Below are 16,906 nucleotides of genomic sequence, written 5' to 3' on the forward strand. Positions count from 1 at the left end.
AAAACTATGGTTTGTGGGATACATTCCACGTTTCATTCATTATTCTTCAAAAAGAAAAAAGCTGCTAATGCTTCGAATTGACTGTCAACATTTTCTCCATCCCTCCAAAGAGGGGGAAAAGGCTGTCAAGATTGGAGAGAAGGGCAGCATAGTGGCGCAGTGGGTTAGCCCTGTTGCCTCACGGCGCCGAGGTCCCAGGTTCGACCCCAGCTCTGGGTCATTGTCCGTGTGGAGTTTGCACATTCACCCAGTGTTTGCGTGGGTTTTGCCCCCACAACCCAAAAGATGTGCAGGCTAGGTGGATTGACCACGCTAAATTGCCCCTTAATTGGGAAAAAAAAATTGAATTGGGTACTCTATAAATTGGAGAGAAGCAGATGATGCTTTGTTCCTCTTCTGCAAGTGAATTTGAGGAATAACCAGGTTAAAGGGATTTCTGGCATGCAAGAGGAATTGTGTTAACAGACCCCTGTATCCACAGCATGGTTCTGCTTGGTTGCCAGTGTTTTGAGGCCTGTGGAATTGGGTTGGGCAGCTTATAATCCTTCAGAAATTTTGCAGATTTGATCACTAAAATAGGTTGAAAACTAAGTGGGTACTATGAAACAAAATAGTACATTTAAATCAAATGGATTATATGTTCTTTTGAGTGTACCCAACATCTTCGCCACCCCATTTTAAAAATAAAGTTAATTGTTATCAATATTCCTTTGATCTTTTAAAGAATCAATACCATCTCCTTTTTTTATTCACTGGATGTGGGCATCACTGGCTGAGCCTGCATTTATTGCCCATCTTTAATTGGCCTCAGTTAAAGGGCAATTACGAGTCAACTACATTGCTATGACACCGAGTCACATGTAGGTCAGACCGAGTAAAGATGGCAGATTTCCTTCCTCAAAGGTCAGTACCAGATGGGTTTTCACGACAATGTTCATCATTTGACTGTTAATTCCAACTTTAAAAAAAAAAATTGGATAGGGCGGCACGGTGGCACACTAGTTAGCACTGCTGCCTCATAGCATCGGGGCATGGTGACTGCCTGTAGGTGTTTGCACTTTTGCCCCGTGCCTGGGAGGGTTTCTTCCGGGTGCTCCAATTTCCTCCCACAGTACAAAGGTGTGCATGTTAGGTGGATTGGATATGCTAGATTGCTCCTTATGGTGATAGGGCCTAGGTAGTGATCTCTCAAAGGGTCAGTGCAGAATTGATGGGCCGAATGGCCTCGTTCTGTACTGTTGGGCTTCTATGAACTCCGGCTCAAAGTTGATGACGCTACACATCAGGGAGGGGAGAGGTACGTGGACACCTTGTTCCAGGAGGCAGTCACACCCCTTAGGGCGTCATGGTGGTTAACACTGTTGCCTCACAGCACCAGGGTCCCAGATTCGATTCTGACCTCAGGTGACTGTCTTGTGTGGCGTTTGCACATTCTCCCAGTGTCTGCGTGGGTTTCCTCCAGGTGCTCCGGTTTCCTCCCAGTCCAAAGATGTGCAGGGTAGGCGAATTGGCTATGCTAAATTGCCCAAATGTTAGGTGGGGTTACGGGGCTAGGAGTGGGGGATTGGGCCTCGGTATGGTGCGCTATTCGAGCAAGGGCCGGTGCAGACTCGATGGGCCGAATGGCCTCCTTCTGCATTGTAGGAATTCTATGACTTTAAACATTCACCATCTGCCATGGTGGGATTCAAACACAGGTCTCCAGAGCATTACCATGGGCCTCTGGATTACCAGTCCAGTGACAAAAGCTTTATTCCCCAATATATTATACATTTTTAAAAAATGACATCATTACTTTTTACTCAGGGTGAATTTCATGATAGGAAAGGGCAAAGCACCAGTTCTCTTAAGCTGAAACTGACCTCGGTAAAATATTAGGAATTGTACCACCTATCTTCCAGCAATATCATATCCTGGCCCACATGGCATTGCCTCAGCTTGGCACTTGTAACTATGATCTTTGCAGCAGGTTGTGTTAGGTACAGGGCCACTGATTCAGAATGATCAAATGAAATTCACTATTGAGAAACGTTTTTTGAAAACTATGGTTTGTGGGATACATTATTCTTCAAAAAGAAAAAAGCTGCTTATTCTTCGGATTGGCTGTCAACATTTTCCCCATCCCTCCAAAGAGGGGGAAAGGAGAGAAGAGGAGGAATAAAAAAGATAAAGGGATTATGGCATGCAGGCAGAACTGCGCTAACAGACCCCAATACCCACAGCATTGTTCTGCTTGGTTTCCAGTGTTTTGAGTCCTGTAGAATTGGGTCGGGGAGCTTATAATCCTTCAGAAATTTTGATGATTTGATTACTCGAGTGGGCACTATGAAACAAAATGCAGCAATTTATATCAAATATAATTTATAATAATCCACAATAGCTATCAGGATTATGTTCTTTTGAGTGTACCCAACATCCTCACCACCCCCAGAATGACCTTCCCAGGTGAACGTCTCTCTGTTAAGAGGATTGTAAAAAGTATTTCATAGTATATGTCTCCCTGGACACAAATCCACATCCTTTTGTGTATTAGCAAGGTCCATGCACAGAAAAATAAGCTCATTCACACATTTTGGACCCATCCCAAATTCATTGATTTTTTAAAAAAAAGCAGGAACTAAAGAGAATTAAGCACATTAACTCGTCAGACCATAAGGAAGTAGCCATTTTTTTGTCATGTGGGACAGGAGGCACAAAAAAAAATCACTGTATTTCACGGTTTTTGAGCCAGCCAGAAAGTGCAGTTTTCATGCCAAACTAGTCCAAAAAATATACACCGATTAGTGGCTTAGTCTTCTTAGGTTTGGGAATGGGAAAACACAGATTCTCTTGTACCACTAGTTTCTTAAGTACTTTAAAAACAAATATAATTGATAAAATCATTGAGATTCAATTGCAAATAATTTTTTCTCGAATCATTGCTTAGAAAACAGAGCAGAAAATGCTATACTATAATTTATATTCTAAGAAAATAAAGAACTGATGCTTTTCTAGGGATCCAGGCTATAATCCCTCCAGACTCATTCGACATGCTATGCAAAACTATCCTGACAGCTGAGAAAATGGATTTCAGGATGTCCTGAGCTTTGTGGGTGATGTTTTAATTAGTTTGTCTTTGTTACTCTGAAAGCAGCTGCTGAGCATTGCTGATTGTAGCCAAACATCATGTTCAGTAAAAAGCAGATAGCTTATACCACAATTATATATTGAAAGATGAATTATCGATCACACTTCTCCAATGCAGTAGACTTGGGAAATTGTAACCAAGGTTATAGCAGTGGGTATTGGCAACATTCCATGCACTGGTCATTAAAGCATGGACTGAAAAGGAGTAGGGGAGTTTTAAAGATCAAAAAAGCATGGTCTCGCATCAGGGCAGCCTGCCGGGCAATGGAACATCATCAGCTATGGCTTCAATAGGTCACACTCACAACTTGAGTGAAGAATAAATTAGGGAATTTAAGTCCCTAGGTACGACAGCACAAATGAAATCTCGAGGCTATAACACTCCCATGCATTATTAAGTGCTGCATTGTCAGGCATTGGCATCTTGCAGATGCGAAACTAACTCCAGGTTCTGTCTGTCCTCTCAGACAGGGATAAAGATAATATGGCACTACCTTGAAGAGCAGAGGGAGTTCTACCCTATCTATCCTCCGACCGACCCAGTCATCATCACCCTGCTGTTTGCACTCTGTGAAATTGCATGCTGCTTTTCAAGTGCTGGAGTGATTACGCTTCAAAAGTATCCTGGGATTGTTTGGTCTAGAATAGTAATGCAAGTCTTTCTTGAATAGGAATTTCAGACTTTAATCCACATCTTATTTGAAATTAATCAGTGGCACAAGCAAAGACTAAACAAACTTAAAATAAGATTTAACATTTTGCCTTCCCTCATTTAAAAAAACAAAAATTTAGAGTACCCAATTATTATTTTTTTCCAATTAAGGGGCAATGTAGCGTGACCAATCCACCTAACTGCACATCTTTGGGTTGTGGGGGCGAAACCCACGTAGACATAGGGAGAATGTGCAAACTCCACAAGGACAGTGACCATGAGCCAGGATTCGAACCCGGGTCCTCATTAACTGCACTGAAATTTCTATTTTTAACTAAAGCTTGGTTTATATACTTGATTACAGATACAGACAGACCATCTCGTGGAACAGCCGGAGTGATGCCAATAGCAGAACCAGACAGGTCTCAGAATGTAACATTTTAGGAGTTTGAAGATACCACAGTCAAGGCAGCAGACAGACCAAGATCAGCTTGCTCTGTATTTATTTGCCAGAGTTTTATTTTTCCTAAGTCGTCTGAGGTCTCTCTACCAGGCATTATCCACCGCGGAATGGGTGGGCCAGCAGCCAGCCTGTCAAAGCCTTTGCCAATGTCCCAGCAAGTGAATTACGAGAACACTTCTTTCTTGTTCTGTCTCACATACACCTCCCACAGCAGGAAGAGCCATTGAACAACATTCCATAAGCCAATTGTTTTCCATCCCACCTGGCCCACCTAAACTCCTCTGACCAGGAATTGTAGGATTTTTTAAATGTACCAAATGGCAAGCAAGTAGCCCCTGCACCAATTATCACAAAGTTAATCACCAGAGGGGCATTACACAGCTGCCGCAAAAATTGCCACATAGAAACCAAGAGATTCCGTTCAGAGAACAAATAATTGTGTAATTGATCTAAATAAGTTGTCCATATCAATATAAAAAAATATATATATTGTTGTTAGACATACTTAAGAGAATTATGCAGACTACTGTTTTGTGGTATTTAATCATTTCACAAGATCAATACATAAAAAGACATTAAAGTCAGTAACCTGCACCACAGAAATACAACAATGTTTTAAAAAAACGATTTTAGACATTAGTTTTATTAGCTATATTTCAATGTACATGTTCAATTTGATAATTTTGGCAAAATTGTCAAACCATTTCTAGTATCAAAGTTAACTTTTATCAAACGAAAAATTACATACAGATTTTCATTTTTTGACAAAAATGTGGATTTCATAAGACACAATTGGTTTTAAATATTAAGACTCTTAAAAAAAAGAGACATAACTAGGTAGGGGACACTTTTCTATAGAGCACACACCAGCCACTGATGCATATACTTTCCAACTCCCTCCCCCAAAGATGTTGCCATTTTGAAGAGACAAGCCTTTCAGGCAGTGCTTCAACTTTAGGCTGGAGGTCATGGGGTTAAATCCCAACACCAACATTCCAGCTCATTCCCTCACAATAAGAGTGCTTCATAAAAGGCAGTTTTCTTTAGGTGGAGACAAGGAACAGTGACAAGGAGGGAGGGAGGCAGTAAGAATATTCATTACCATGCACCTCAGCAATTCCGTGGCTCCTTCATCAGGACCACCGAGCAGCATCTGAAGCAAGTTAGGCAGAAATTGGTGGCCCTGACTAAATCAGGTGAGAGGGACATTTTATACAATGTTAACCTCTCAAGTACTTCACATCTTAACTTTTAATTGAATATATTAATATCTGGAAGGATATTTTGTACATTGTCAATGATACTACTTAGAATTAAAAGATAAGGCTGGTTTCCAAGTTCAAACATCCAAACTGGAGATTGATTTGACAGTTCATAAACGAAGGCTGTCTTAACAATGATTAAAAGTACACAAAGAGGAAATTACTTCATTTTCTCACCTAACATTTTCCTATTATTCCATCATACTGTAAACATGATCAAGATATATGTAGATCTAAACTGTTTGGGGTTGTACAGCAGCAGTACAATAAAGGTGAAGCCCAGTACTGTCCCTTCATTCCACCAGACAACATCACTTCTTGTGGAAATCACATGGCCAGTTCTATCATTCATCGGAAAATCTTGGCAGCTTCACCACCAACCAGTGCTCTCAATGCCGAGAATGTCTACTGGAAATGGAGCCCATACCAGCATCAAATGACAGATTATAAAAGCAAATTACTGCGGATGTTGGAATCTGAAACAAAAACAGAAAACACTGGACGATCTCAGGTCAGACAGCATCTGTATCCCAGTGTCTGCATGGGTCTCACCCCCACAACCCAAAAGATGTGCAGGGTAGGTGAATTGGCCACGATAAATTGCTCCTTAAATTGTAAAAAAAAGAATTGGGTACTTTACATGTATACAAAAATGTCTGACAGCATCTGTGGAGAAGGGAGCTAATGTGAGTCTGAATGAGTCATCCAGACTCGAAACGTTAGCCCCCTTCTCACTAAACAGATGCTGTCAGACCTGCTGAGATTGTTCAGTATTTTCTGTCACATGCCAGATTGCTGCACCAAGTTCCTTTGGCTGACAGCAACCACTTCTGAAATTAAGCATCAAAGTACTGCTCTGGATTTCCCAGATTCCCCCTACCGAGGCTACATACAACAATCATCCCTTGAAATAACTTCAACATTGGAACAAGGATGTAATCAAGTCTGGAGCAGGTTGGCAGCCACAGGTCCCATTTCACAACACTTCCTGCAGAGGGGCAAGCATTTCAGTCCCGCTGTTAATTAACTTCTGGAGATCAACTCGAATGCCACAGATCACTAGAATTTGTTTAGTGGGGGAAGGGAAGGGGTGAGGACGGGTTTGTACTAGCACTTCACGAATAATAGCTTTCTAAATTTGTTGCAGTCACTCAAAAAAAAGTTCACAGAATAGGCTTATCCAAATTTGGTCTTTTTTTGCTTTAGCTTTCCTCATGCCAGTACGCTGCATTTTTCCCCACTGGGAGGAGGATAGGGAAGTGAATTACATTTTTAGCATACTGGTATTCATATCAGATTTTTCTTCTTTTCGAAAGAAATTACTGGTTTCCTGTGATTTTCCCAGTGGGTAGCTGAATCGTAAGACATAGGAGCAGAATTAGGCCACTCTCAGAGAGAATATCCTCAGCTTCTGGTTTTAGTTGGTCCCATCTGCAGTGCAATATAGGGACGGGGCACTACAAATCGGCTTAAATCTGTGAGCAGTCTTCCCCTTTTGATCTCCATCAGACTCTGCAGGTTGTGACAAGGCCCCAACCTACTGAACAGTCCACCATTACCACAGGATAAATTGCATCCTTGTAGCACGCAAGACGACCTTCATGGGAGGAGGAGCAGAAGAAAACAAGTTACCATCCAAACTCTTTAAAATGTACCTGTATCCCCTTAACCTTTTCTCTATAGTCAAACCGGGGGGGGGGGGGGGGGAATGAGAGACTTTAGTTGAAGCACCTGGAGACACATATATGGGAAGTGCAACTTTTATACACAAGAGATTACTGTAGTTTGTGCTAAAATACAGCTGTTTTAAAAGTATATTCTATAAAGTACCTTAGCTCAGTTAAACTTAACATCGGTGTTATTGTTAAATGAAAAGGTCTCTTTTCAATACACCAAGCAGATGTCACCGGCTCAATAGAATGATTCACTCCATCAGAAGTACCTAGGGATTTAAACAAAAATTGTACAAACAAAAGAGATGTCCATTCAGTCACTCCGCAAAGTCGGGGGGTAGGTTAAAAAAAAAAGAGAGAAGACAGGTTTACTCGTTTAAGTTGAAGGAAACTTTCTTGGCACAGACGAGAGTGGTGTTGTGGACGGTGTCCCACATCTGGAGCAGTCCCTCGGGGCTGAGCTTGTGGATGACCAGCAGGTTCTTGTAGAAGCACGGGTCGCTGTTCATGGGGCTGACCCGGCGCTTGACGATGCCAAACGTCCTGAAGGCGTAGTGCACCTGCGGCTCGACGCCCACCTTCTGCAAGCACATGCCCAGGTAGACGTCGTCGATGGGGTAGAGCTCGATGTCCTCGGAGGCGGCCAGCAGCCGGCGGACCAGGGCCGAGGCCATGAGGAAGCCGCCGCCGCCGGCGTAGGGCGGGTACGGCTGGTCGTGCAACTGCTTAGGGATGAAGTACTTGCTCTGGTGGTTGCGGATGGGCAGCGCGCGCGAGATGACGTCGCCCGCGAAGAGGCTCTCGCGCCGCGGACCCTCGCCCTGCGAGGCCAGGAATTCCAGAAGGTTCTCCGTGTTGACGAAGACGTCGTCGTCGCCCTTGAAGATGAAGCGCGTGCGGTGGCAGTAGATGTCGAACCACTTGAGGAAGTTCACCTCCTTGAGGGTCAGGTTGAAGAACGTGTCCATGAAGTCCCACTGCAGGATGTCGCCGAAGAGCCGGTCCTCGTACTCCAGAAGCTTCTGCAGGTTCCTCCGGTCCTTGCCGGCGGCCGGCGTGCCCAGCAGGAAGACGGTCCTGATGCTGAGGCCGCCCAGGCTGCGCTCGCGGCCCCAGGTCTTCCGGACCGCCGCCCGCCGGTCGTGCTGCTCGACCACCGACTTGACGACCATGAGCAGGTGAGGCGGGCCGGGCCCCGCGCATTTCTCCGGGTGGTTGAGCAGCAGCGGGAAGTAGCGGCAGTGGCGGTACAGGACGTACTGCTGGAAGCGGCTATCCAGCCCCGAGAACCAGGGCAGGCTGCGCACCGAGCCGTTGGGGCTGCACTTGGTCACCGTCACCTCCCAGGCCGGGGCCGGGCTGCTGCTGAGGTTGGTTGGGCCCCCGGGGCCCACCGCCGTCGCCTCCGAGGCCGGACCCCCGTTGTTGCTGCTGCTGCCGTTAGAAGTCGCGCTCCGGTAGAAGCTGTTCTCGGCCTCCAGCCAGTTCGCCGCCGCCTCCAGCTGCCTCCTGCCGGCGGCCCCGGCCGCATCCCCCCGGGAGCCCGGGGCCGGGCTCACCCCGTCCCCCGGCTTGAGCTTCTGGAGCAGGGCCAGGGCGGCGAAGAGCAGCGAGAGGCTGAGCAGCGTCTTGAGGAGTTTCCTCTTGCGGAAGATGTAGTCCATGGTCGGGGATGGGGAGAGAGAGACCCCCTTCTCCCCCTCCCCCCTCCGCTGGCTGTAGCACAGCCGAGCGGGCTCAGAGGGCCGGGCGCTGCCCGATACCCAGCGCGGAGGCTGCCCAGCCCGGTCCCGGGGAGTCGGAGTCCTGGCACATGGCTCCCTCCCGCCCCCTCCTCCTCTTTCCTCGGCCGGACTGTGGGGCGGGTGGGTGGATGTGAAAGACTGGCTGATGGGATCGGGGGGCTCAGACTCCCTCCCTGGGTTGGAGTGTGTGGAGCTGGGGACACGGAGCTGCTCACTCGGGGCTCTCAACCATCAGACTGAGCTCGGTGCCAGAAGAGGAGGAGAGTCAAGTTCCCGCAACCCGACCAGGAGAGGAGACGAAGCTCCCGTTTCTTTCGCCCTCCCTCTGCTTGGCTTCTTGCTTCGCCTTCCTCCTCCCACTTGGCAATACCGAGCAACTCCGTTTCACGGAGACTTTACGAGCGTCACCCATCCTCATTGAAACTGTTCCAGATCGCGCAATCCAGATCTGGCGGTCTAATGGGAATTAATTAGCCTTTTGAAACCTGTTCATTAGCCATGCGTGTCGTTTCTAAATAACCCCTTCTCTTTTGGTTACTCTGTAAGACTGACGCCAAGTTTCCTTTGTCACCAAACCCCGAAACGTTAAAACATTACCGGCAAGTCCCTTCATAGAACATAGAATTTACAGTGCAGAAGGAGGCCATTCGGCCCATCGAGTCTGCACCGGCTCTTGGAAAGAGCACCCTACCCAAGGTCAACACCGCCACCCTATCCCCATAACCCAGTAACCCCACCCACCACTCAGGGCAATTTTGGACACTAAGGGCAATTTATCATGGCCAATCCACCTAACCTGCACATCTTTGGACTGTGGGAGGAAACCGGAGCACCCGGAGGAAACCCACGCACACACGGGGAGGATGTGCAGACTCCGCACAGACAGTGATCCAAGCCAGAATCGAACCTGGGACCCTGGCGCTGTGAAGCAATTGTGCTATCCACAAGGCTACCGTGCTGCCCAATAATATTCAAATAATCGAAAAGGGCTGAAATCACTCACATCCAGTTTTTAAAAAAAATGCAACTTTTGCTGCTTGGCTGAGTGTGTTTGAAGTGTCATGGGAGTGCCTGAATTAATGTGAAAAACCTATTTGACAGAGATGTTCCAGAACCGTTGTGATGCCGGTCCCTTGATTCGGATTCTTGCCTCTGTTGGATGGTAAATTGCAACACCAAGGATTAGTTCCAAATTTGGCCGATCTACATTGCTCGGTACAGTGCTCTGTTTAACATTTCAAAATGAAGGGGAGTTGTAGATTATATAGAGTTTAAAACAATTAATTTACGGTATGTGGGCATCGCTGGCGAGGCCAACATTTATCGCCCACCCCGGTTGCCCTTGAGAAGTGTGAGGCCGGTAGGTGGATGTTAAAGACCGGCTGCTCGGATTGGGGGGGGGGGGGGGGGGGGAGCTTTGGGCATGGGCCACTGCCTGGACTTCGGCTCAGACTCCCTCCCTGGGTCGGAGTGCATGAGCTGGAAACATTGAACTGCTCACTCGGGGCTCAGCCATCAGACTGCTGACTTCTAGAAGGTAGTGGTTGTGGGTTTAAAAGGTGCTGTCGAAGGAACCCTGGTGAGTTCCTGCAGAACATCTTGTAGATGGTACACTTGGCTGCCACAGTTTAATGGTGGTGGAGGGGTGGAATATTTGTGAAAGGGGTCCAAGCAAGTAGAGAGTATTCCATCACACTCTTGCCTTGTAGAGTGTGGGGAATCAGGAGGTGAGTTACGCACCACAGGACATACCTGGGTAATTTTCCACATTGCCAGGTAGATGCAAATGTTGTAGCTGTATTTGAACAGCTTGGCTAGAGGCATGGCATGTTTTGGAGCACGTGTCTTCAGTACTATTGCTGGAATATTGTTGGGACCCATTGCCTTTGCAGTATCCACTGCCTTCTGCCGTTTCTTGATATTACGTGGAGTGAATTGGCTGAAGACTGACATCTGTGTTGTTAGGGACCTCTGGAGGAGGCAGATATGGATCATCCACTCGGCACTTCTGGCTGAACATTGTTGCGAATGCTTCAGCCGTACCTTTTTGAATTGGTGTACTGGGCTCCTTCATCATTGAGGAAAGGGATATTTGTGGAGCCTTCTCCAGTAAGTTGTTTAATTGTCCACCACCATTCACTACTGGATGTGACAGGACTGCAGAGTTTATATATGATGCACTGGTTGTGGAATTGTTTGGCTTTTTCTATCACTTGCTGCGTATGTTTTTTGGCATGCAATTAGTTCTCGCTTCGCCAGGTTGATGCCTCATTTTTAGATAGGCCTTGTGTGCTCCTGGCATGCTCTCCTGCACTCATCATTGAACCAGGATTGATCACCTGGTTTGGTGATAATGGTAGAGCGGGGAATATACCGGGCCATGAGGTTACAGATTGTGGTTGAGTATAATTCTGCTGCTGCTGATGGCCCACAGCACCTCATGGATGGCCAGTGTTGAGTTGCTAGATCTGTTCAAAGTCTATTCTATTTGGCATGGTGATAGTGCCACACAACAAGATGTGATGACATATATAGAGTCTTGCAGGCATTTGTAATTCAATTGTGGGATCATTTCTAGATAATTTCCTTTTGCTTAATAAGCATATAAGTTTAATTGGATCCTTTGGTTTTTTTTATATTAGTGATATTCTAGGGTACCTGGAATAATGTTTTTCTGTGCCCAGTGACTCAGTTTTATGATTCAGTGCAACTAGGCACAGACCCAGGAGAATCTCCTGTTTTATCTGGGCTCAATTAGTTTATTGTCTCGTCCTGACATTCCTTAATAATGTTTAATTCATTTGAATCCTTTGATCACATCTTATAATCAACCTATGAATATTTTGAATACTAAAAGAAGTAGCTGCCAATGCCTAGCAGGTCAATTAAGGGGAACACCTTGATCTTAAAATTCTCATCCTTGTTTTCAGATCCGTTCATGGTCTCGTCCCTCCCTCTTTCTCTAACCTTCTCAAGCCCTAGAGCCAATGATCCTTCAAGGTTGTATGGCAACTCAAAAGTTCTCAAATAGGTAACATACAAAACAACCTACTATCCTGATCATCAGGAGCGATTCCACTTCTATTTGTTTTATTTTGTACAATTGTCAAGAGCCTATAAGAATTAATAAGTGCCCACGCTGCAATAAACTGGAGTGCTGCACAATCTAAGACAAAACCAAACCAGGATGTGGTAACTATCAGGAAAGACTGAACAAGACATCTTACTCTTACACTCTAATCACCTTACAGTCAGGCAATATGCCGTTTGCCTTCCTAATTGTTTGCACTCTTGCAGTTTAATTGCGGTAATTTGCATACAAGGACACTCAAATCTCCTTAAGTTAACAACTCTTCCTTTTTAACAAATGTCTTGTTTTTCCATTCTTTCTATGAAAGTCAACATTTTCACACTCTGACCGTTTATACTTTTAAGAAGAAAAATGCTTTGGAATCATATAAATGTCTTACTGTGAATCGTTTTACTTTCGGCATTCTTGCCGCCGTTATATGCGCCCGATGCACCACCTTAAACTGGATTAATTCGAGCCTGGCACATGATGAGGAGGAGTTCACCCTGCCCAGGGCATTGGCCCACATCCAGCGCCTCGCCCAGCTCCTCCTCCCACTTATCCTTCAACTCCCCCACTGAGGCTTCCTCTACCTACTGCAGCTCCTGATATATGTCCGACTCCTTCCCCTCCCCTACCCAGACACCACCCTATCCTGGATCCTGTGTGGGGGCAGCCACGGGAATGTCCCCACCTGTTTTCTAAGGAAGTCCCGAACCTGAAGGTACCTGAATGCATTCCCCGGGGACAGGCTGAACCTCTCCTCCAGCGCCTGCATGCTGAGGAAAACCCCGTCTATAAACAGGTCCCCCAACCTCCTAATACCTGCCCTATACTAGCCTTGGTACCCCCCATCGATCCTACCCGGAGCAAATCTGTGGTTATTCCGTATCGGGGTCCACACCGAGGCCCCCTCCTCTCCCCGCCCACACAAATCCGTAACAATCCTATTCACCCACTTAAAGAAGGATTTGGGGATGAAAATGGGGGGGCACTGAAATACGAAGAGGAATCTGGGGGGAACCGTCATCTTCACAGTCTGCACCCGTCCCGCCAAGGAAAGCGGGAGCATATCCCACCTTTTAAACTCTTCCTCTATCTGCTCCACTAGCCGGGTTAAGTTGAGCCTGTGCAGGGCATCCCAGTTCCTGGCCACATGTATCCCCAAGTACCGAAAGCTCCTCTCCACTATCCTGAGCGGGAGCTCCCTCAGACTCTCCTCCTGGCCCCCAACGTGGACCACGAACAGCTCATTCTTCCCATGTTCAACTTATACCCGAGAACCTCCCGAAGTCCCCCAGGATCCGCATGACCTCCCCCATCCCCTCTATTGGGTCCGAAATATACAACAGCAGGTCATCCGCGTAGAGGGAGACCCGGTGTTCCTCCCCTCCACGCACCAGCCCCCTCCAATCCCCCGAAGTCCTGAGCGCAACGGCTCAATTGCCAGGGCAAACAGCAACGGGGACAGGGTACACCCCTGGCTCGTCCCCCGGTGCAGCCTGAAATATCCGACCGTAGCCGTTTGTGGACATACTCGCTACAGGAGCCTGGTACAGAAGCTTGACCCACCCTATAAATCCCTCCCCAAATCCAAACCTGCTAGCGCCTCCCACAGATACTCCCACTCCACCCTGTCAAAGGCCGCCTCCGCGTCCATCGCAGCCACCCCCCCCACCCCCCCCCCCCCCCCCCCCCCCCCCCGAAGGTATCATGATAATATTCAGGAGCCTCCTCACGTTCGTGTTCAGCTGCCTGCCCTTAACAAAACCTGCCTGGTCCTCCCCAATCACTCCCCGGGACACAGTCCTCTATTCTGGTGGCCAGAATTTTTGCCAACAGCTTGGCATCCACATTCAGGAGCGATATCGGCCTGTCGGACCCACACTGAAGCGGATCCTTCTCCTTCAGGATAAGCGAGATCAATGCCTGCAACATTGTCGGAGGGAGGGTCCCTTTCTCCTTTGCCTCCATTGAAGGTTCTCATCAGGAGCGGGCTCAGCAGCTCCGAGAACTTCTTATAAAATTCTACGGGGAAGCCGTCCGGGGCCTTGCCCGTCTGCATGCCTACCAGACCCCTGACTACCTCCTCCAACTCAATCGGGGCCCCCAGTCCAAATCTGCATATTCAAGTGTGCAGTAAGGCACACTTAAATATGCACTCACCGGAGTTACCCAAGGCGTGGGATGTAACACCCCAGCTTCGGAGACCCCGAATGAGCGCCGGTTAGCATGGGTCTCCATCAAGCTGTGTGTGGACCCCCCGGTATGCAAACACTAAGTGTCACTACATACTGAGGTTCTACCTGTCCCCGGTGTTACGAAGGATGGGTCTGGCCTCATTGCCGCGGAACGCTCCAAGTAGTTGCACCGTGCCGTACCACCTGTCCCTCGTGGAAAAGCTTTTGAAGAAAAACACCTTTGACCACAAGGCAATGGAGCAGTGGTCAGCACGTAATGTCCTCGAAGCCCTCAGGGAAAAGGCGACTGTGGAGGACGTTGGACGGTTCCCTGAGCAGACTGTCAGTGTCATCTGGCAGAACGCCTCATCACCAGAACTTACAAACAAGCACCAAGACCTAGCTTTGCTGGTGGTGAGAAGGGCCCTCCATGTCAGATTCTTCATGTACACCCAAAGGCTCAGCGCCGTTGCACGCTGCCCTCGGAGTGGCTGTTGGGGAAATGAGACGGTCACCCACCTTGTGGAATGTGCCTTTGCAATGAAGGTCTGGAGAGAGATGCAGTGGTATTTGTCAAGGTTCATCCCGAGCAGCTCTGTGACACAGGACTCTGTGCTCTACAGACTGTTTCCAGGGACACACACTGAGACAAACATCAACTGCTGCTGGAAGGTCATCAACTCGGTAAAAGACGCTCTTTGGTCTGCCCGGAACTTGCTGATCTTCCAGTGCAAAGAGCTGTCCTCGACCGAGTGTTGCAGACTGGCACATTCCAAGGTCCAGGACTACGTGCTGAGGGACGCACTCAAGCTTGGGGCAGCTGCCGCCAAGGCGCAATGGGGAAAGACCACTGTGTAAGGTCTTACCAGCAAATGTGCACCGAGGGGCGAGTAACAGTGTAAACCCCCCTCGGTCTGGGTCATTAACAGAAACATGACAATGTAAATGTTTAAGAAGGAATTGTAACGTAAAGAGCGATATGTGTGTAATGTTATCAAAATTGAATGGAAGAAAGTCAAGGGACTGTGTAACTCTGATGGAAATGTACAGTCAAGACAATTCGAAATGTTCTGTAATGTTTATGATAGATTTTATGAATAAAGTATATTTTTTGAAAAAAACGGGTCTCTACAAATGTGTACCGGCACTTGGCAGGGGTTGTGCTGCCAGTGCCAAGGTACTGGGGTGGCATTTTACCCAGGCCGGGGATTACGGTGGTGTCCTGCCCTAATGAGGTGGGGTGCGGGGGGGGGGGGGGGGTGGCACGATGACTCCCTTATAGGTGGCAGGGGGCTCCGGATGCCACGGTTGGGGAGGGGGGGGGGCGGTCTAGAGATTGGGACGCCATTTCACTTCGCACTGACAGGCGGAGCTCAATGGTGCAAGAAATGGGATTGAGTGCGGCCTCAGCGGAGCATTCCACCCGTGGTCCCGAAATGAAGCAGAGTCCCTTCCGATAGTGGGGCCGTCCTTGGTGCTGCTGGCAACGGGAAACACCCAGCTCCAATCACTCCAGAGCATCTTTAAAAAAATTAAATATTGGGGGTTCATGTGATGTACGCTGTGTTTTTGAGAGTTCTGGTGCTACTCATCTTTTAACCCTTATTTAAATCTTGATTTATAACCCATAACTATTTGATCCTGATGTGTATAATACGTGCTATATTCCTGGAAGATCCTGGCTAAGTATTGGCGATGGGGAGCTGAATTATGTCAAGAAATTCCTGTTTGGTTGAGGCAGTCGGAGATCGCCAGGGTAGGCGCAGTTCACAATGGCGGTTTCGCTGTGAGCGGGTCGACGCTTCGGTGATGCCGTTGCTGTCGAGATGATGGCTGCCATTATGAATGAAGTTGTGGGTGATGGTCTCGGCTCCCTGCTGCAGATTATTGGTGCTCACATTGATGAACTGCGATATATCCTAAGAGAATGGATGAAATGGAGAAGAGAATCCTGTCAGTTAATAAGGCATTCTACTCTGGGGCCTCGCCTTCAGTCCTTAGGAATCCTGCTGCATGGTATGTTGAACATCTTCGTTGATTCGGGGCGATGGAGCCACAGAACGGGTATCTGTGCTTCGGGCTCCTGAGGAGAGCTGGGGATTAATTCCTGGCCGAATTGAGAACATCCTTTCACAATCTCAATTTGAAGGCATTTCGAGTTCGACGGAGCACATTGTATCTTGTCTTCGAGGCCTGGTGTCAGTCAAAGACTCCGATCACAGGTCTTATGTTGTCTTGTCTGTGTTCGTCGAGAAGGGATGGAGGCGGCTGGAACTTTGGTGAAACGCGGGATGGATCCTGATTGTTGTTTGACTTTAAAAACACTTACCTTTGCAGGAGCAGCACTTTGGATTTCGGCGGGAGCGGTGCGCAAGGGCCTTCTGGGAGGTAAGTTTTTACTTTAAAAACACTTACCTGGTCCCGTTTCTGTTCTTTTCTGTTTTATTTTTTATTTTTTTTTAATATAAGGCGGGAACCGGAAGTTCACCCCGCGGACTTCTGGGAAGGCCCCCCCCAACCAATAAATTCTGGTGGAGAGGAAACCCGAGACACTACACGTGTAGTGTCTCCCACCCACCCTCCTCCTCTAACCTAATAATAAGACCCATTGGTGTGAGGTAAGTGCCATATTATATTATTATTATATTTTTTTATTTTTATTTTATTTATTTATTTATTAACCAGATCTTGGTTAGAAGTTAGAGGGATGGCAGGGAAGGGAGTGCAATATTCCT

At 47.4% G+C, this 16,906-nt stretch overlaps 1 protein-coding gene across 1 annotated transcript; it reads right to left on the bottom strand.

Moving 5' to 3' along the window:
- Positions 1 to 4,765: 4,765 nt before the first annotated feature.
- b3gnt7l (UDP-GlcNAc:betaGal beta-1,3-N-acetylglucosaminyltransferase 7, like) lies at positions 4,766 to 9,292 on the bottom strand. Its single transcript, XM_072478508.1, has one exon. It carries the CDS (start codon positions 8,838 to 8,840, stop codon positions 7,545 to 7,547), a length of 1,296 nt encoding a protein of 431 aa, XP_072334609.1. The 5' UTR covers positions 8,841 to 9,292; the 3' UTR covers positions 4,766 to 7,544.
- Between the last annotated feature and the right edge of the window lie 7,614 nt (positions 9,293 to 16,906).

This window comes from Scyliorhinus torazame, chromosome 16 (genome assembly GCF_047496885.1).
Source record: "Scyliorhinus torazame isolate Kashiwa2021f chromosome 16, sScyTor2.1, whole genome shotgun sequence".
Lineage (NCBI taxonomy): Eukaryota > Metazoa > Chordata > Chondrichthyes > Carcharhiniformes > Scyliorhinidae > Scyliorhinus > Scyliorhinus torazame.